The sequence below is a fragment of the Pleurodeles waltl genome, chromosome 4_1 (assembly GCF_031143425.1).
Source record: "Pleurodeles waltl isolate 20211129_DDA chromosome 4_1, aPleWal1.hap1.20221129, whole genome shotgun sequence".
NCBI classification, from domain to species: Eukaryota; Metazoa; Chordata; class Amphibia; order Caudata; family Salamandridae; genus Pleurodeles; species Pleurodeles waltl.
Window position 1 is genome coordinate 1,011,526,515 of NC_090442.1, and position 21,368 is coordinate 1,011,547,882.

Sequence of the window (21,368 nt, forward strand, 5' to 3'; positions counted from 1 at the left end):
TTTCATACAGTGGTACGGAAGGCAGCTAGTTTTTTGGACCTGCCTTTGCCGGTGGTGGAGGCGAAACAAAACCTTTTGACAGAGGTGTTGCATCCGGCCTCAGCCGCGGCGGAGCCTCTATTACCTTTTAATGACGCTCTGCTGGATCCGGTTTTAGAGGTGTGGAAGAAGCCGGCATCTTCCCCAGCAGTTCACAGAGCCGTGGCCAGGAGGTATCGGACGGCTCCAACTGATCCTGGTTTCCTATCTAGGCACCCTACGCCGGAGAGCTTGGTTGTGCAGGCCTCCTGTTCGTCCAAGTCAGCGCCTGGTTCTTTTCCGACGGTGCCGGGGGACAGAGATTCAAAAAAGCTGGAGGCGCAGTCGAAGAAGATTTTTTCGTCCTGCAGTCTGGCTTTAAAAGCCACCAGTGCAACCTGTATCCTGGGGAGGTATATTCATGCTCTGATGGATGACATCTCCTCTTCGTTTACAGAGCTTCCCCAGGGTCTTTTGGATCTTGTCTCTGATGCTCAGGCTGCTGCGACCCAAATTATCCAGACGGGACTGGATACCACCGACTCGGTAGCCAGAGCAATGGGCACAACTGTGGTGGAAAGGAGACAGGCCTGGCTCCGTAACTCGGGCTTTTCGGCAGATGTACAGTCCACATTGTTGGATCTCCCGTTTGATGGGGACAAACTGTTTGGGGCTAAGGCTGATTCGGCCTTGGAACGGTTTAAGGAGAGCAGGGCCACGGCTAAGTCGCTGGGACTCCAAGCTCCTTCTTCCACGGCCTCTTCCAGATTCTTCAGGAGGTTTCGTGGATTTGGGCGTGGCTCTTCCTCCTCTTCCTTTCGGGGAAGATATCAGCAACCTGCCTCTTCCCATCCCTATAGATCTTTTAGGGGGAGGGGTAGGGTCCGCACCAGGGGAGCTTCTCAGCAGCACTCTGCCTCTTCCTCATCCTCTGGCGGGGTGCAGCAGGGGAAGCAGCCTTAGGCTTCCACCATTTCCCACTCACTCCTCTCCTGTAGGGGGAAGATTACAGCATTTTCTCACCAAATGGGAGACTGTTACGTCGGACACTTGGGTTCTCAGTGTTGTGGGAAAAGGCTACACCCTTCCCTTTCGGGAGTTTCCGCCCCTCATCCCGCCCCGCCCTTCGTATTGTTCACAAGAACACCTCCTGTTGCTAGAACAGGAGGTAGAAGTCCTCCTTTTAAAGGGCGCGGTGGAGTTGGTCCCGGAGCAGGAAAGGGGTCAAGGAGTTTACTCAAGGTATTTCCTGATTCCCAAGAAGGATGGTCGTTTGAGACCAATTCTGGACCTGAGGATCTTGAATTGGTTCCTCAAGCAGGAAAAGTTCAAGATGCTGACCCTAGCACAGGTGCTTTTGGCGTTGAACATGGAAGACTGGATGGTGTCTGTCGACTTGCAGGATGCTTACTTTCATATCCCGATACTCAAGTCACACAGGAAGTATCTCCGGTTTGTGGTGGGATCCCAACACTACCAGTTTGCGGTCCTTCCGTTTGGTCTTACTTCAGCACCTCGAGTCTTCACGAAGGTGATGTCGGTGGTTGCGGCAGAGCTCAGAAGGAAGGGGATAGCAGTATTCCCTTACTTGGACGATTGGTTAATCAAAGCCAAGTCCCCGGAGCTTGTGTTGCGTCATCTGCAGTCAACAACCCAGTTGTTGTTCGACCTGGGCTTTTCGGTGAACGAGCCCAAATCTCACCTAGAGCCCTCTCAGCGCCTCCTGTTCATAGGGGCAGTACTGGATACAACATTGGGTCGGGCCTTTCCTCCGCCTCAGCGGATTCAAGATATTCAGGATTTGGTTCCAATGTTTCGAAATGGAGCGGTAGTTCCAGTCCTCAAGGTCCTTCGTCTGCTCGGTCTTTTTGCCTCCTGCATTCTGTTGGTCACGCATGCTCGCTGGCACATGAGGGCTCTTCAGTGGTGCCTCCGAAGGCAGTGGTCTCAACACAGAGGGGATCTAGAGGGTACTGTCAAGATCTCCAGAGATGCTGCTGTGGATTTGAAGTGGTGGATTGCAAGCAACAATCTTTCACAAGGAAAGCCGTTCCAGCAGTCGCCACCAGTGACAACAGTCATAACGGATGCTTCCACTCTAGGGTGGGGAGCTCATCTGGGGGATCTGGAGATCAAAGGTCTTTGGTCTCCAGAGGAACAGATTTTTCACATCAATCTGTTAGAGTTACGGGCTGTACGTCTGGCTCTCAAGGCCTTCCTCCCTTCCCTTCGTGGTCAGTCGGTACAGGTCCTAACGGACAATACTACCACGATGTGGTACATAAACAAGCAGGGAGGAGTGGGGTCGTACCTTCTCTGCAGAGAAGCTCTTCGACTATGGTCCTGGGCAAAGGACCATCGGATTTGCTTGATAGCAAACCATCTGGCCGGAGTTTTGAACGTGCGTGCGGACAGTCTCAGTCGCCACTTCTCGGCAGACCACGAGTGGCGTCTCCATCCAGATCAAGTCCGTTTAATCTTCCAGAAGTGGGGGTTTCCTCGGGTAGATCTGTTCGCCACTCGAGAGAACGCGCATTGTCCGTTGTTCTGCAGCCTTCAGTATCCGATGCAGGAAGCGTTGGGGGACGCGTTTCAAATGACCTGGTGCGGCCAGTTGCTTTACGCGTTTCCTCCCATACCCTTGATTCCTCGAGTATTGAGGAAGATTCGCCAAGACCGGGCTCTAGTAATCTTAATAGCTCCGGATTGGCCAAGGAGGGTGTGGTACTCCGACCTTCTCCAACTCTCAACGTGCCCGCCGCTCCGTCTCCCTTTCAGGGCAGACCTCCTCTCACAGTCGCAGGGGCAGGTTCTACACCCCAACCTCCAGAGTCTGCACCTACATGCCTGGAGATTGAACGGGGCAACCTGAGTTCCTTCTCTCTCCCGCCTGAGGTAGTGGATGTTATATTAGCGGCCAGGCGACACTCCACTAAATCTATCTACGCTAATAGGTGGTCTAAATTTGTTGCGTGGTGTGGAGAGAGGCAGATTGATCCCTTACATGCTCATCTATCGGACATTTTGTCTTTTGCTCTATCTCTGGCGCAAAAAGGTTGTGCAGTGGCTACCATTAAAGGTTATTTATCGGCCTTGTCAGCCTTCATATGTCTTCCAGACCAACCATCTTTATTTAAATCCCCTATTGTTATCAGATTCTTGAAAGGTCTTCTAAATCAATATCCTCCAAAGCCATTCGTTATGCCGCAATGGGATTTGTCCTTAGTCCTGACTTTCCTTATGGGGTCCCCTTTTGAACCTATGCATTCTTGCCCCTTGAGGTATTTGGTTTTAAAAACAGTCTTCCTGATAGCTATAACATCAGCAAGGAGAGTGAGTGAGTTGCAGGCCTTATCAGTAAAACCCCCTTATACAACTTTTTATGGGGATAAGGTGGTGTTGAGGACCAAGGCTGCTTTCCTCCCGAAGGTTGTTTCACCCTTCCATTTGGCTCAGGCAATTACTTTGTCCACGTTCTATCCTCCGCCTCATCCTTCCAAAGAGGAAGAAAGACTGCACCGTCTGGACCCAAAGAGAGCGTTGAGCTTCTTTATCGATAGAACAAGGGATTTCAGGCTGGAGGATCAGCTGTTTATTGGATACGTGGGCAAGAGGAGAGGAAAGGCAGTCCACAAGAGAACACTATCCAGGTGGGTTGTTCTTTGCATTAAAATATGTTACTCTTTGGCAAAGAAGGATCCTCCTGAGGGCATTAGAGCTCATTCCACCAGAGCTAAGTCGGCCACTTCGGCCTTAGCCAGAGGTGTTCCTGTGGTCGACATCTGCAAGGCCGCAACTTGGTCGTCCCTTCACACTTTTGCAAAACATTACTGTTTAGATTCTGAGGTTAGAAGGGACGGCCATTTTGCACGGTCAGTGCTGCAGGATTTCTTGGTTTGACCATTTAGGCACCCACCGCCGGGCGTGGTACTGCTTTGGGACTCTATTCATGAGGTGAGGAATCCACAGGTAGTTGTATCCTTCAGAAGAACGAGTTACTTACCTTCGGTAACGACTTTTCTGGTGGATACATTAGCTACCTGTGGATTCCTCACGGTCCCACCCGCCTCCCCGTTGCCTTTATGGTCTTGCCAAGTAATCCTTGAGTGCGCTCCTCTTGGTCCTTGAGGGTGCAATAGATGTATATATATAATATATTTGTATATATATATGTGTATATGGTATATACTTGGTGTGTGTATATATTTTAAAAGAGAGAGTTTTATATATATATATATGTACATAAAAAGATTTACAGTTATTCATACAATGTGGTGTATTTTACAATATAATGGATGTTGCCTTGCTCTTTCATTGCATTGCCTGGTTGTTCTCATGCACGTAAAAAATGATTGGTACTGACGTCTGCACGTCGTCGAGGACCTCTTATTGCCTGTATGACGTCAGACGGCGTCGCGTGCGAGACAGTGACGTCCTCGTCGACGTGCAGAGACTAGTAAGAAGATTTCCGTCGAATGCTGGCGCCATGGGAGTATTCATGAGGTGAGGAATCCACAGGTAGCTAATGTATCCACCAGAAAAGTCGTTACCGAAGGTAAGTAACTCGTTCTTTGCAGTCATATGACATGTTAACAAAACAAATACCCTAACGGAGGCCACTGGGATCTCCATGACATCAGAGCCTTTGTGACTGAGAGCAGCATATAGTGCAAGTAGTATTGTATTAGAGGTAGAAAAGTCCCATTCTCTCCATTACTTGTAGTTCAAGATGTATAATTTAGTCTATCCACTTCCGGTAAAAACATTTAACTAGGAGCATTTACAAGACTCAGTAGTACAGCTGAATGTCAGCCCAGCACCCTATCATACCATGATTGCATGAATTTGGTAAAGGTAATCCTTGGCAGCCCATAGGAAATTAAATATCCAAGTCTGAAAGCGTCATAGACAATGCAGGGAACAACAAATGGCTAATTTTGAAAGACATACAGGAATTGTGAAAGTGAGATCATTTTAAATAGCACTCCTCTGCACATTATTGAAAGCAGCAGTGTAAAAGTCAATTTTCTGATGCACTTACTGCAGTGGAATAATATTAACTTCCTAGCACTTCTTTTCAGCCTTGGGGATGTGTTTTTTCCAAGGTATTTAAAGTGACCCTTCTCCCAACCTTGTAAGGAGTTGTTAGGGGATCTTGTGTGTAATAAGGAGATGGGGACGTATGTGGATTTGTTCCACTTCCCTTGATGGCCTTATGGATCTGCATATCTGAACCATGTGTATTACCTTTTTCACTGTAGGTTCTGTTGCTGATCACAGAGGATCATGTTGTCCACAAATACGTAGACTTGATCCTTTTTTTTTTTTTTTTGTTTTTTTTTTGTTTAATTGGTCATCCTGTCTGAACCACTGTGCAAGAGGATCGATATCCAGGGCAAAGAGGAGAAGTGGCTGCAGTCAGTATTGTAGAGTATCTCAGTAGGGAGAGAAGGGGAGGTCACCTCGTTAACGCTAATTGGTGCCCCTAGCTTAGTATGCAGGATCTTGACCTAATCTGAGGAAGAGAGCCAACATTAATTGTATCCAGAAGCTGAAACTGGATCAAATGCCTTCTTAGAGTCCAATAGGGCTAAGATTCCTTCTTTAAGATTATGAGCCAGTGACAAGGCCACCTGAAGTTGCCTTAGACAGTGGACTCCTTTCCAGCATAAACCCATTTTGACCTTTATGAATTTAGGAGCTGATCACCTTAGTGAGTCTATTGTCCAGCATTTAAGCCAGAATTTTAGTTTTGTTGTTGATCAGCAAAATGGACCAGTGTGAGGTACAGCTTGCAGTAACCTTGTACTTCAGTATAAAAGTCAGCTTGGTGCCTTGTGAGTCATATAGCTATATCAAGTGCTTCTTCATAGATACCAGCAGGTGAGGTTCAACGGATAGTTCTTGAAGAATTCAGAGGGAGAGCCATTAGGGCCAAGAGGTTTCTAGGTTGGCATGCCATCCAGTTTTTCCTGTCTCTTCAGCCATCAAGAGTGCAGTTTAGCGCTGAGCAAATGGTCTATAATGGGCCCTTTGATGCTGCGTGAGGGTGATCATACGGACTGTATAATTCCTTATAATAGCAGGCAGAAGAATTGGCATTCACAAGTCTTTCACTGCTCACAGCAGCCTGGGGAGCCTCTGTGAATGTGCCCTTCTTCCCTATATTTAATGTCAAGCCAGAACAGGGTCATCGTATACTCTTTACTGAGCAGTACCGCAAGCAGACTTGGCCATGTTCAGGAACTACTGCCCTAGGCATTGCTGCTTAGCAACCTTAAATAGGCAAAGGGTACTCCCATCATATACAGAATGTAGCGTTGCATCAAACTGTAAATGTTTTTTTGCAAGGATGCTATTTTCTCCTCCTTCGCCTGTGTTTTCCTTGTAGCATAGGGTACTGCTTGACCTCTAATGATAGTTTTGAATGCCTGCCATATTGAGGCTGCTGAAGAGACAAAATCATGATTAGCTGAAAAACAGGCATGTATTGCCCCTCTAAGGAAATCTATTAATTTTTCATCAACTACCGGTGAAGTCAAGAGGAGCCCCATCCGGTTCTGCATCGGTGGCTACTGCCTTGACACCAATGGGCTCCCAGGGATCCAGTCCTGGATCCGGACTGGCGCCAGTAGTAGCACCTCAACTTTCCGTGGTGCCGCCCTCGATGCCAACGCTCCTGGTGCTGCCATCCCCTTTGTCATCCCAACTCTAACATGCAGCCATATGGGCGTCGCCTGACTCAGACGCCACCTGGAGTTTTACCTCCTAGATCTGATCCTGAGCTCTATTCTATTTAGCTAGGCCTTGGGGAAGACTGGAAGGGGACACTGGACCCTTTAGAATTTGAGTGAAGCCAGTGGACTGGACATATCTCCAACTAATGGTATTCTTTCTCTTCCTACTGTGGCTACGAAGGTCCTAGACCTTCACCTTCAGCTACCCTGTGTAGCAGTCCTACTAATCTCTTGGCAAAGATCCTGCGACCGGGAGCTTCCATATCCGAAACTTTGCTCCTGTTTAATGATGCCATCACAGGTGTCCTTATTGGGAACCTGATCCAAACCCAGCACTGGGGATTCTGTGACTAGGACGATTGTACGCACCTGGGGACGCACCCTTCCTCACTCAGCACCCCAGCCCTGAGAAGTTGTGGTCCAAGTCTTAACTTCCAACGGCGTGTTTCCTACACCTTCCCTACTGCCCCACAGACTGGGAATCCCAGAGGCTTGACTCATTTGGGAAGATGATGTTTTCTTCCGGCAGCCTGGCATTGTGGTCTGTGAACACCGCATACCTTTGGGCCATTATTCCCACACTCTGTGGGACCCGGTTGCCCAAGTGCTACCACAGATCCCAGAGGAGGCCCAAGCTGTACTCTCTCAGGTTGTTGCCGATGGGAGAGACGCAGCAAAGTTCACAGTCCGTTGCAAACTTGACACATCCGACTCCCTAGGCAGAGCAGTTTCAATAACAGATGCACCACACCTATCCAAGAATGTCTGGCTTTTTGGGAATGTCCAGGCTTCCATTATGGACATGCCCTTTGATGGCTCCTGTCTCTTCGGAGATGAGGTAGATTCAGTGCTGGAGTGTTTCAAGGATTCTTGGGCTACCGCCAGGTCCTGGGCCTCGCAGCAGCCCTCACCTCCACAATCTGCCTTTAGCAGCTATGTAGAAGGGTTCCCTTCCAGCCACCGTGCTGCACATGCTGCCCATGCTGCCCAACCTCTGCATGGACGAGGGCGTGGGACCAACTGACCTCATGGGTCAGGTTGCCAGCAGTCTGCTCAGTCCCCCTCCATACCTCTGCAGCAGCCTTTAAACCCTCCTTGTCTGCCTTGCTATCACCATGGACACCCAGATGATGGCATAATTCACCATCACCTGCCCCACTGGCAGTCTGTTCGAGACTGATCGATTTCACGGATCGTTCAAAGGGACTACTCCCTCCACTTCAAGACCACCCCTCCTCCAATGCCACCATCTCACGACTGGATGAGGTGGGTCATTTGTCCATTCCCTGTGAGTTGCAGCTCTCTTGGCCAAGGGAGCCATAGAGAAGATTCTGGTGCCAGCAGTAGACTGTGGTTGTAATTCACGCTACTTTCGGGTTCCCAAAAAATTCAAGTGGGTTAGCCCTGCTCTAGACCTATGGGCTCTCAATTTCTTCATAAAGAAAGAGAAATCCAAAATGCTCATGTTAGCTCAAGTCTTGTCTGCCCTGGACCCGGGAGACTGGATGGTAGCATTGAACTTGCAGGACGCTTCTTTCCACATTCCTGTCCTGCCTACCCACAGATGTCACCTGCGGTTTACGGTAGGTGACGGGCACTTCCATTTCACTGTATTTCCCTTTTGCCTCAACAGTGTCCCTCAGGGCTTCACCAAGGTGATGATGGTGGTTGCAGCTCATCTGCAGAGATCTGGGGTGTTAGTCTTCCGCTATCTCAACAATTGGCATTTGAAGGTGGGCTCACGCTAGTCTGTCATCTCCCACCTCCAGACTACGGCGAACCTCCTGCATTTGCTAGGGTTCACAATAAATGTGCTGAAGGCACACCTGACTCCCTCTCAGATGCTCCCTTTCATGGGAGTTGTTCTGGACACAGTGCAGTTTTTGAGCTTATCCTCCAGAGCGGCGAGTCCAGAATATTCAGCCTATGATACTGATGTTTTAGACTCATGGCCTTCTGCATCCTGCTGGTGACACATGCCAGATGGCATATGAGGGCTCTTTAGTGGGACCTGAAGTTCCAGGGGGCCCAGCAATAGGGGAGGGGAATCTCTCAGATGTGTTCCAGATCTCAGAGGGAACTGCAGAAGATTTGCAGTGGTGGTTAAGAAACAGCGATTGCGTCAGAGGCAGTTCCTTCTCCAACCAGATCTGACAGTAGGGGCTGATGCGTCGCACCTGGGATAGGGCAGCCATTTGCGAGAGGACTTCACATCAACATGCTGGAACTCCGAGCGATGTGTCTGGCATTGAAAGCCTTTCTATCCTTCATCAAGGAAAGGTTAGTGCAGGTATTCAGGTTAACACCACTGCCATGTGTACCGCAACAAATAGGGAGGGGTGGGTAGTGAACCCTTTGTCAAGAGGCTCTTTGCCTCTGGATGTGGGTGCAACAGGTGGGCATATCCCTTGTGGTTCAACATCTGATGGGCTCTCTGAATGCCAGAGCATGCAAACTCAGGCAAAAATGGCTAGCGGATCACAAATGATGTCTCCTTCCAGAGGTGGCGCAAGGTCTCTCTTACCACTCGGGTGAGCCTTGGTTAGATCTGTCCACCTCCGCTGAGAATGCACAGGGTCAGCAGTTTTGCACACTGGGATTTCCAAGGCGGCTCTTGGAGACTCTTTTCCTCTTGAATGGAATTCAGGCCTCGTGTGCCTTTCCGCCCATGCCTCTCCTGCCCAGAGTTCTAAAGAAGATCATGAATGACCAGGTTCTGGTAATCCTTGTGGCTATTAACTGGGAACTGTGTCTGGTATCCCAAGCTGCTGAGCATGTCCATCGATCCTTGGATCAAACTGCCCCTTCAGGAAGATCTTCTGTTGCAGCAGCATGGGAGAGTTCTTCACCCAAACCTGTCCTTTCTCCGTCTTCTTGGTTGGAGATTGAGCGGCGGAGCTTGATAACTTTTGGCCTTCATCCCAAAGTCTGCAACGTTATCTAGGTAGCCAGTCCTCCTTCCACCAAAATGGTGTACGCTTGTCATTGGAAGAAAATTGTGGCATGGTGCACAGACCAGTCTGTGGATCCCCTTTCTGCCCCTTTCTGATTTTCTACTGTTCATCCTTTCCCTTGCTCATCACGTCTTTGCATTGGGCACTTTGAAGAGCTATTTTTCTGCCATTTCTGCTTTTTATCGTTTGGCAAATCAACCCTCTTTGTTTACGACTCCTATTATACATAGGTTCGTCATAGGCCTTACTCATCTCTACCCTCCTTCCCCATTCATTACACCCCAGTGGGACTTTTATTTGGTTCTGACCTTTTTGATGTGCACTACTTTCGAGCCTCTTCACAACTTCCACCTCAGGCTTCTTACATTGAAAACAGCCTTCCTTGTGGTGATTACATCTGCCCGCAGAGTGAGAGAGTTGCAAGGCTTATCATCTAAGCCACCCTACTTCTCCGTCTGCCCTGACAGTGGTTCCTCGCACTAGGGCTTCCATTCTGCCAAAAGTGGTTACGCCCTTCTATGTAGGCCAATCAATCATCTTGCCTACATTTTACACCCCCCCACATCCTTCTAAGGAAGAGGATAGGCTCCAAAGCCTGGAATCAAAAAGAGGCTTTCCATCTTGATCGAACAAGAGCATTCTGGGTGTACAACCAAGTCTTTGTGGGGTAGGTGGGTGCGAAGAATGGTAGGGCGGTGCAGAAGCGAACCATCTCTCAATGGATGGTGCTCTGCATCAAGATCTGAGGGCCTGCATGCTAATTCCACCATAGTTAAGGCAGTAACAACTGCATTAGCATGCAGAGTTCTGGTCCTGGACATCTGCTAGGCAGTAACATGGGCCTCTCTGCAGATGTTTACTAAACATAACTGCCTGGACAGTCAGGTCTGTAGGGATGGGCACTTTGCCCTTTCGGTCCTGCAGGACTGTGTTTGAAATTGGCTAGCAGACCCACCTCCGGGGATGGTATTGCTTGGGTATCTATTCAAAGGTAAGGTATCAGATGGGCAAGTTACTTACCTTTGGTAAAGCCTTATCTGGTAGAGAATATATCTGGCTGCAGATTGCTTACTGATCCACCCATTCTCTCTGCTCTGCAAATGGTTTTCTAGGGACAGGGACTTCCCTTTCTGGGCCCTAGTTTTGACACACCAGTAGTCAGTGTTCTTCATGGTTCTGCACTTCTGGCGTGGAAAGTCATGAAAAGAAACTGATGTTGGCGTGCTTGGGTGACGCCCATATAGGAACCGCAAGGTCATTTGTGCCCCCAATGACTAACGCAGGACTGATGAACGTCACCTATCAGCTTGCAGGGGTACTGCTCACAAAAAATCTTCAGGATCCAGTCTGACGCCTGGGGAAATTTCAAGGGTAAGGAATCTGCAGATATATATAGTCTACCAGATAAGGCTTTACCGAAGGAAAGCCCAGTAAGACATGCATGCAAGTGAGTAAAGCTCAAGGCAAGCACTGCTTTTGAAAAGAATAATTCTGATTAGATTTGAGAGTAAAATGACACAGTGGCCTGTCTTCATATCACTCTGTCTCTTAAAAAGCTCCAAGGACTGTATTATGCATAGTGTGTACTGTCCCTGTTTGTGGTGTTGCACACTTTTAAGTGAGTGCACCATGCACAAACAGGAACAGTATACCCTATTACAAATAGTGTGCTGCCTGAAGGGCAGCAGTGAACTTGCACCTGCTATTGGGGCAGTGCTTAAGTGAAAAGCAGACAGCTGTTTAAAACAGCCAGTCAGTCTTTCACTTTTCAGACAGCACCTGGCCTGCTGCCGAAAGGGAGCAATTGTCCCCTTGCAGGGTGGTGCATTGGGTGACAGCACATGCCTTCAGGGTGATGTCTGGGGCTCTATTGATACCCATTTTCTACCTTGTAGGGGTCGCCCTCAAAGGGCACAGTGACTGTGCAGCACCTGTGTGTGGCTGGCACATGGTCAGTGCCCTTGCTGACAGTCTCTTTCCCTTTGTGCCCACATCCATAATATGGTGTGGGTGCAGATGTGAGTGTTTCAGTATTTAACATGGTTCAGAGAGAGCCCCATAGAATCATACCAGGATCCCATAGGACTGTTTGTGCATTTGCGCGCTTTACATTATAGAAGAGTTTAGTGCAAGGGCCCGTTTCCCTTCTGTGATGCCAAAGTACCTCGGTGGCACAGAAAGTAGGTGTTCACGTCTGTTTGCTCATGGAGCACTTAATGTAATTGCCAGGTTGCCACAACAATGCTAAGTCATTTGGCACTCAATTTTTCTTACATCAAATACAGGATACAGAGGATATCACTATTTCCCCTGAGTTCTTCTGGGCTTCTACTCAGCAACTCCTCATTAAATAAATAATTAATTGGAAGCAAGAAAGTGGGTGGGTTATAGTGTCTCTACCATTGTTATAAGTAGTAATGTTTAGCTACTTCAAATTAAGGCTATGTTACACAATACCTATTCTTTTAAGTATTTACTTCCTGAAAGTTTCAACTCTGTGCAGTTCAGTGTGAGCTGTGATCTAATGGAGCAGACCTTCGGCCTTACTCAGAGAATGAATACGTAACATCTACCAAAAAATTACAGATGTCCCGTCCAATGTACTAAGAGTGCTTAGATTCCAGTGGCACTCTAAATACAGCCGACTGGACAGTCACCATTTTTTGACAAATGGTCCCCTCTGCCATTCTCTAAATAAGGCCTTTTGCCTTGTATGCTGGCGAATCCACTTTCTAGTTCTGCCTTCTATTCTCTGTAGAGAACCTGGTTAATAATGCCACTTTCACTTGTAAAGGTCTCCATACTTAGTCATTTGTGGGGCTCACAAGTGAGGCTTTCCACTTCTGAATCAAAATTGAGGCTCTCCGTTAGTTTAATAGTGATTCTATTTAAAACATAATACAGTTTTTGTATTTCTACACATGAATCATTTGAATCTTGGTAAATGCATGTTTTGTGCTGAAACTTCAAGTATTGCTATGTATAGCAAGGTCAGGGCGGTAAAGCTTCACCTTGTATGGATTTATGTTCCATTTTATAATACAACCAAAGCAAATCCAGATTCCTTGTTTTTCGATCCTGTGTATTTTTGAATGTGTCTACAGGGTTTCTGGGGAGCCTTCCATTTTATCAAAGTATCTCTCACTGGCATTACTATGTCAATTCCTTCAAGGTTTGCTGCATCAATCAGTTTATTTTCCTGTGGAATGACATCAACTAATCATCCCCATTGTACTTTGTGCTCTGACTCAGACAAACCTGTTTAGCGGTATCTTTAAATGTGTGTTTTTTTAAATTTTATTATTATTCTAAGGGCCGGGTTTAGAAGTAGTTAGTTAAATAAAATATTGTGATTTGTGGAAGTAGTAGTAAACACTCTGTTGGAGGATTGTCTGTTGGTGGAGTATGCCATGCTGTACTGTGCTGCGGTAATGGTTGCTCCAGATCAGCTGGTGCAGAATCATTGTTAAGTTTGTACTTTTTCCTTTACAAAGCAGAGGATATTCTGATGTCTCAAAGGATTTTAGGAGCTAATTTAAGATTTGGGGAAACTAGTGCCGTAATGTGCCATACACTCTATTTAGTGCAGACTTTCTGAAGTTCATTTTTCCTGCTTGGGTCCACTATCCAATGCTTGGCAGTCCAGAGCAGGAAAAAAAGAAATGTCCTCAGTTTGCAGGGAGAAAACATACTGTGTGCTAGGGACATTTCTGTTGAAAAACAAAAGCTATGCCTAGTGAATCACCATGAAATGATGGTCAGACTTGCTCCCGCTATGTCAGCAGAGCACTTTCAACAAAAGTGCCCTACCAAAGCTCTGGGAACTCACTGCTGATGAAAACAGAGCATCCGCTTCCCACACAGACTGGTGGCACACCCGCCAAGCTGAAAATATACCTCTTGGTACTTTACAGTCACGGACGGACTTTCCTGGTGCCAGTGCGAATATTTCTTCCAGTTGTTGCATTGATTATAAGCCATTCTGTTTTGCTTTTTTTTATGGAAAGAGGGTTGCTTGCTCCTTTTATGCTTCATGTTTGTTGTTGACAGCAACTGGTGGCCTCGGTTTGGGGTCAAAGATGCCATTTTGGAGCACTGTTGCTGTAATTCTACACACAACATTTTGAAAGAGCATTCCCAATGCAGACACTCTTGAATTCATAGGGTTAGTTTGGTAAGTACAGTGGCTTGTGTTACTGACTTGGTGCAATATTAGACTATACAAGATGTAACCGGGTTTTGATACTCCATGCATGTCATCCCGGTCAAAGTTTTTACCTTCTGTCTTGTTTTATGAAGGTTGAAACCTCCACCAGGTCAAGGTTGCAAGCTGTATCTGACAAAGTCCTGTCTAACCCATTGAATGGTTTGTTTTAGCAGGAAAAGCTCAGAGCAGGACAATTCAACTCTTGCAGCTGCTGAAGTCTTTTCGTCGAGCTTATACTTTTTGCACCTTTGCCTGTTCAAAATGTATACTTTATACTTAGTCTCTTTTTTTGGAGGTTAAAATCTTTTATGAAGTCTAGGTTTTCAGGCTTTCTGGGACAGTTCCTCTTAACCACTCTTAAAGCTCCCAGGACCTCAGGACCACACTTAAAGACCAGAACGAACTCAGCAGACATCACCAGCACGGTCCAGTCACAGGTGTAACTGATCCACTGGTCACTCCAGAACAAAGGCCTCCTGGAACTTCCCATGTAGTCACACAGGAGGTCAGCCAACTCGTAGTCCTAGGTACAAGTGGGAGTAGGTCCAGCCCTTTAGGTCTCCAGACAAGTTACAGACAGCAGCCCTCTTCTGTTCTTCCCCAGATTGAGAAAGTGTTCTGAGCTGCTGGAGGTGAAGTGCTATGTATTTTCAATTCACTAGCCATTGTTTGGGGTGACTCTTCTGTACCCCTGTCCAAGGACAAACCCTCCCAATTTTGCAGCATATTCAGTTTGCCTCACTGCACTGCAAACTTTCCCAGAGTGCACCTTCTCAGTAAAATCCAAAATGGCAAGATTTTTATGTCCCTGGAGGAAGCTTATGGCACACTAGAGGTGTGTTTAAGTTAATGAGCAGTCACCTCCCTCGCACCCACTCGAAACTGGTTCTGATGGCAACTCTCATCTACTGAGACCAAAGCCAAAAGGCTCAAGTATGTTTTGGTATCAAAAGTCCCCTCCTCTCAGGCTTCTATTATCACTAAAGTATCAGAGTACAGGTTCCCCCAGTCCTATTTTACGTTAGTGTAGTTCTTGCACACTCCTAAATCTTCCTGCATGAGATAAGCTGGGGCACATTCTTCCCCTAAGCCATTCTGCCAAGCCAATATTTCTTATCTGACAGCAGTATTTAAAACCTCAAAAAAGCAGCACTGACAGGCCAGCTATAGGCATGCCAGTGCTAATAAACCTGCAGGGACGTCAAGCAGGGATGGTATAACTTTAAAAAAAAAATACTTTTCCTATAGATACTTCAACAATCCAAATTTGGATTTTTAATAAAAACTACCAGTAGCTGAAGATTTTCCTTCAGCTTATTCTACACCAAAGGTATGGGATTAACACATTAATTGTACCTTAGTTTTTCTTCTTTCAGCCAGCTATGGTGCTAGCAGTTAAACCGTCTTTTCTACTCTGGTCTCTGTACGAACATGCAGATATTAAATTCCTATACGTTCACCTTTTGAAGACAAGGCCTACTTAGTGATGATTTAATATTTAAAAGTAGGATTCCCCTTCTGCCAAAAACTTTATTTTGACAGGTATGCTGCAGGTTTCAAATCTGCATGAGTCAGCCATGTTTTCCTTGTAAACCTAGTGAATGACAGAATAGGTGCTGTAGTCCACAAGTGACATTTCACTTTCTGTGCCGCAAGTGACATTTCACTTCATATGTGCATTCTTTTTATACCATATATCATGTGTCAGAAAGTGATTATTATTTGGGGTGGACAGTTAGCCACCTCAAGGAATAATGGCACTAACTGGTCAGGGTGAACCCTAACGTCACTAAATTAGCCTGAGGTCAACCCCCTGGTAGCTATGGCACAGAGTAGACTAGCTTAACTTAGGACAGTGTGTAAAGTACTTATGCTATACCAAAAGGTTACAGCTGCAGGAACGGATCCAACCAAAGAGTTTCCACACAAGGGCTTCCATTGACCTTGATTTGATCCATTCCTGTTGTGGGCACTTGGCACAGACACCATGTGGGTCAGCATTTTTATCGGCACCGGTGAGGCACTGCTGGGTGGTGGGAATTTGGTAGATTCCTGTGGCTTCCACAAGTTTCCATCACAGAAATGTAAGGGAAATGCGTGATTTCAGGCAAAGTTTGAGGTTTGCAGGGTAGTGTGGGTAAAAAGAAAAGAAAAAAAACCTCGAGGGATTTGCACAAGTCACCTCATCCTGGATTCCACTAGGTGTCTAGTTTTGAAAAATGTATAGGTGTGCTAGGTTTCCCTAGGTGCCAGCTGAAATAGGGCCCCAAATCCACAGCTTAGTAAAAAAACTGGTCCGTTTTGAATGGAAAAATGTGATGTATCCATGTTGCGTTTTTGGGGCGTTTTCTGTCGTGGACATGTTTTGCTTTCACTAATGACAGATGACAAAAATCTCTGGAATGCACTTCTCAGTTCAAAGAAGACATTTATTATTATTTCACCATGAGGTTCCTGAAAAGGAGTTTAGCAGATTGAAAGCACACGTTTAAAAATAGTCACAGCAATGAAAGGAAAATATACCATAATGATTCTCATCTACAATGTACACAGCAAATATATGTAGTTATATTATAATTGCAAAGCAAATAATGAAATAAAAATTCATCACCATAGGGATTGCCAAGCTCTTCATCTTTCTCATGCCACCAAGATCACCTCGTTCAACTGCGAGAAAGAGAGCTCCACCCTCACGGGACAGGTGTCAGGCATTCGACATCTAATCTTGACCGAGGTCTAGGAATTCACCACTATTGAGCAGGGCTATCTTTTTATATCTTAAAGAACCGGAGAAGGGCTTTCTGGAAAAAACCCTCCCATAAAAAAGAAATATTAAAAAATGCTGGCTAATGTAGGTCAGAGAAACCGATTGGAACTGGCCAGTTTCCCAAATTGTCTCTCCCAAGCCCAAACCGCTCCCTGCTTGCACTAAAAAAAATCAGTCTGATACATTCTTATCGTGCTGACTGCCTACCTCCTCCATATTATGTACTAGCGGTTCAGTGATATTATGTCCTAGCTCTTCGGTGAGAAAGAATATGAAAACAAGCATAGTTTACAATATGGAAAATCACGGACAACTTTAACATAGCAGTGTCTAATGCTACAATAAAGTCAATAGGCAACTTAACTGAATACAGTTAATACTGAAATGTAGTCTGCAACTGGTGAACACTAGACAACTAATCCAGGTGTAGAGTGGTGCAACACAAAGTCAGTGGTCAAAAACACATATTTCACTACAGGGCACTAGGCCTACTCACACAAGTGAGGTACCATCAGAAGACTTGCAGGAACGCTGGGTGGAAGGAAGTATGTGGAACCTGACAGATTCTAAAACTTTCCATCACAGAAATATGAGGAAAACATATTTTCACCATTTGGCTTTTTTCCTACCATATTTTCACCATGTTTTATTTGCAGTGGATTTTGGGGTAAAATAACCAGGTGAGAGCCACACAATTCACCCCATTCTGAATTACCCTAGGTGCTAAGTTTTCAAAATTGTACAGGGTTGCTATGTTTTCCTTGGTGCCGGCTGAGCTAGGGTCCAACGTCCACTGCTGGGCCCATGGCACAAAAGGGGTCAGTTTTCAGTGGAAAAATGAGATGTCTGTGTTGTGTTTTGAGTCCTGTCCTGTTGCAGGTATCAGAAGACTTAGGGGAACACATTTGTATTGGAAGACTTAGGGTAGTGCACAGTAGAGCAAGTGTTAGTTCCAGTTGTATTTCTCTGCCCTTGTGCCTTCCAAATGTAATCCACTGTGTAAGAAAGAAGACATTTTGAGAAACTCCCTCTAATTCACATGCTAGTATGGGTACTCACAGATTTGGACATGTGCAAATAACCACTGCTTCTAAACTCCATATATTATGCCCATTTTGGAAATACATACTTTTCCTTGGTACCTCTTGTTCACTCTTTTTATTTTACCACATTAATTACTCTTTACCTGGGGCAAAATGAAGAAACATTGCAAGGTGGAGCTAAGTTATTGAGCCTGGGTACCTTGAGTTCTTGGAAAACTCACAAACCCTGTGTATCCCCCAACCAGAAGGCAGAGACATTTTAATGGCATGAGAAAAGTGGTCTCTGGCCTTGAGCACCAGCCTCTCAGAGAGAGCCTCCTGATAGAGCCAGCTCTGTCCTGCTGCGAGTCTTGCCCTGATGACCTTTAATAATTTTAAACAGCTTGTTTTAAATACAGTCTTCCTTTAATTTATTTTCAGTGTGGGTGATACATTAGTCTATGGCAGGCATTTTGCAGAGAAATATGTTTGTGATATGCAGAATCCATTACAAAGTTTCTTTTAGAACAAAACAGGTCTTCACACATGAGAAATGGTAGGGTGTCAGATTATTTGAAGTAATATTAGTGAGCTGCTGCTGTGTTAAAATATTAAAAGCTCGTCACTATCCCTGAATATTAAATGTAAACACACTTAACATTTGGACGTGTGTGCTGGCCGGAGAATGCATGAAAGATCTGAATTTGGATCATAAATTCAAAGCTGTTTCAAACAGGGTCCCGCTAAATCCTTAAGATGCCCCTGCCAGAAGGGTCTAGCACAGGGATCGCCAACCTACGGCCGGCGAGTCACATCCAGCCATCTACACGATTTTACGCGGCCCGCAGCAACTTTAGCATTAATAGATTGTCTATTTAGCTATTTACTTTATATACTTGGCTGTTGATAGGAATATCCAATTCCTCTGGCATCCTGTAGATGGCAGCAGTGCCTCTTGAATCTTCTCTTATTTATATTCATATTATGTACACGGTTATATTTGAATATTTATTATGATTATATATCATTTAGATATGCACATATCATTATTTATATATCATATTTTTATATATTTATATTTTTCATGATTATTATCCCGGTTTAAGCACGCCATTGTTTCTTTGTAATGGTCAAATTTCTCTTTTTTCTGAATGGTATCACGCTGATTACAAAAAATGATCCAAGTAAACCTTATTTGTTTACATTTTATTTATTCAGTTATAGAACGGATTTTTTTCAGCTCAAGATTATTTGTAAAATATATGAAGTGGCCTTCGTACTGAAGTGTTTGGAGACCCCTGGTCTAGCATTTGTAATGTACATTGCTTTAGTAAATCAGCCATTGTGACAAGAATGTACAAATTAAAACTGTCACAAGTGGCTTTTTTTCCTACCAATTTTCACAATTTTTTATTTCAACACTATTTAGGAAAACCTTGAAGGATCTACGCAAATGACCCCTTGCTGAATTCAGAATTATGTCTAGTTTTCAGAAATGTATAGCTTTACAGGATGCACCATAGGTTTCACACTCGTTTCCACCACAAACTGGAAGGAGGTTTAAAGAACAAAAATAGGGAAATGGGCTATTTCCCTTAAAATGGTAAAACTGTGGTTGAAAATGTGGTTTTCTGAATGAAGTCTTGCCTGTTCCAGAAAGGGGTGAGGATGGTGCTTTTAGCCCCGCAAACCTTTAATTGATACCATTTGCAGCGGGAAAAAAACAACACTTTCTTCTGCAGCATTTTGTTCCCATTTTTCCATAAAAATAATATGTCAGCTATATTTTGGCTAATTTCTCGGTCCCCTCACGCAGCAAAAGCGTTAAAGCTTCTTTTTTGGACAAGTTCACCTGCAGTGAAGAAGGTACTGCAAATAGTAAAAATACCTAATTCACCTTAAAGGCATTTTAGATTATTTTAGTTGAACCTGTGATTAAATGCAGCTTTAATAACTGTCATAAGACCATGAGTAGGTGATAAAAATGTTTAGTCCTCAAAGAAAAAAGAAAACATTTTGGGGTGGAAATTAGATGCCTCATCTCCCAGCTTTAAACAGCTAGTCCAAATTAATTCAAGACTTTCACAGACATTTTAGAGTATTGGGTGCTGAAGGAATCTCAATGCAATTGTCTCACTTCCAGGAATATGTTGTGTGACCTTTTTGGGGTACATTACGGTGATAAATTGATGCCTTTGCACCCAGATACCCTGGTGTCTAATCGGCTGGCTGGGGTAGATATGAAGACCTCCCTCATTGTTAGTCTCCCAATTCTCCATCTATATTATACATACATTTGTAGTATAAATATCAAATTTAACATGTTTACCTACATATCTATTGCAAATCTGTTTCATTTGCAGGTTAACAACTTGGACCCAGAATTAAAAAATTTGTTCGACATGTGTGGAATCTCAGAAGATCAGCTGAAGGATAAGAAAACTTCCAAAGTCATCTATGACTTCATTGAAAAGACTGGTGGTGTTGAAGCTGTAAAGAACGAGCTGCGCAGGCAGGGTACGTGTCATTTGTGAAATGCATTCTCGAAGACCAAATTATCCTGAAAAGATGTAGATTCCTTAATTCAGTTTGCAAGTCTTTTTAAAAAAAAAAAAAAACCGAAAGCAGTCCTAGACTTGTCCAAGGTTGCTCATTCAGTTGTGTTGGAATTCCAAATGCTGTAAGTAATGTTTGTAAAATATTTCAACAATGTGCCAGCAGGGGCGTAGCTTGGGCGCTAAGATTGTGTGAGGGTGTGAACTTCAGATTTCCCAACAATCACTCTGGGATATCTTGCTAACATACATTATAGACAAGAATGGCAAATGAGAGGGGCTTTAGAGGCAGTGGAAAGGGAAAAGATTATGAATTGGTGGGGTACTAGGTGAGAAAAAATATAATATTTGGTACAATAACCAATATTTTTAAAGGCTTTCGAAACAGAGTGTGTGTGCATTTAGGTTGTTTGTCAGATTTCAAAAGGCATTTTCCCATACAGACACCTCACCATTTCCAACTGAGAGCAGCTTTATTTAACTACCAAACAGAAAATACATTTATTAGGAGGCTTTAGTACCCCAAACACTTACCCCGAAGCCACGCCCCTGTGTGCCAGCACACACCCTTAGTAGTGCTGAGCTAATGAGGGACTGAGGACACCAGCCGTTTTAAAGGAGGGCCGGACAAGATTAACTGTATCTTTACAGTTATACAGCACCTTATCTTTCAAAGGATCTTCCCACATTTGGATAACAAAAACTCACTTATACATTCCTTCCCTTCACCTCAGAGTTTACAGAACTTCCTTGAAGTTTCATCTCTTTAACTAAATGTGAAGTGCATGAGCTTATTAATGGAAGAACTAATGTTCATGAGCAAAGCGATCAGTTTGTGAAGGGGACAGTAACCAAAATGTACATATTTGTTGTATGAATCATTTCACCTTTTTGGAAATATAGTTAATGTTTGCATTTATTCTCTAGGTCCTCCCCGCTGGAGTGGTATGTATTCAGGCACTTAGATGCATGGTCTGGTTTGAAGTGTGTTTTTCTTATCAAAGTATGAATTGCAAAACATAACCTTTTAATGTATATGAAGTAGAATTAACTACTTTTTATTCACTCAAACTCTCTTTACTGAACTTTTCAAGGCAAGTGATCAGGG

At 44.8% G+C, this 21,368-nt stretch overlaps 1 protein-coding gene across 1 annotated transcript in view; it reads left to right on the top strand.

Annotated features, from left to right (window-relative positions):
* The window catches only part of WASL (WASP like actin nucleation promoting factor), a 299,023-nt gene that overhangs the window by 209,908 nt on the left and 67,747 nt on the right, over positions 1 to 21,368 (top strand). Inside the window, exon 8 of the mRNA XM_069229876.1 lies at positions 20,069 to 20,222. Within this exon, the coding sequence (XP_069085977.1) occupies positions 20,069 to 20,222 (154 nt within the window). The remainder of the gene's footprint in view (positions 1 to 20,068; positions 20,223 to 21,368) is intronic.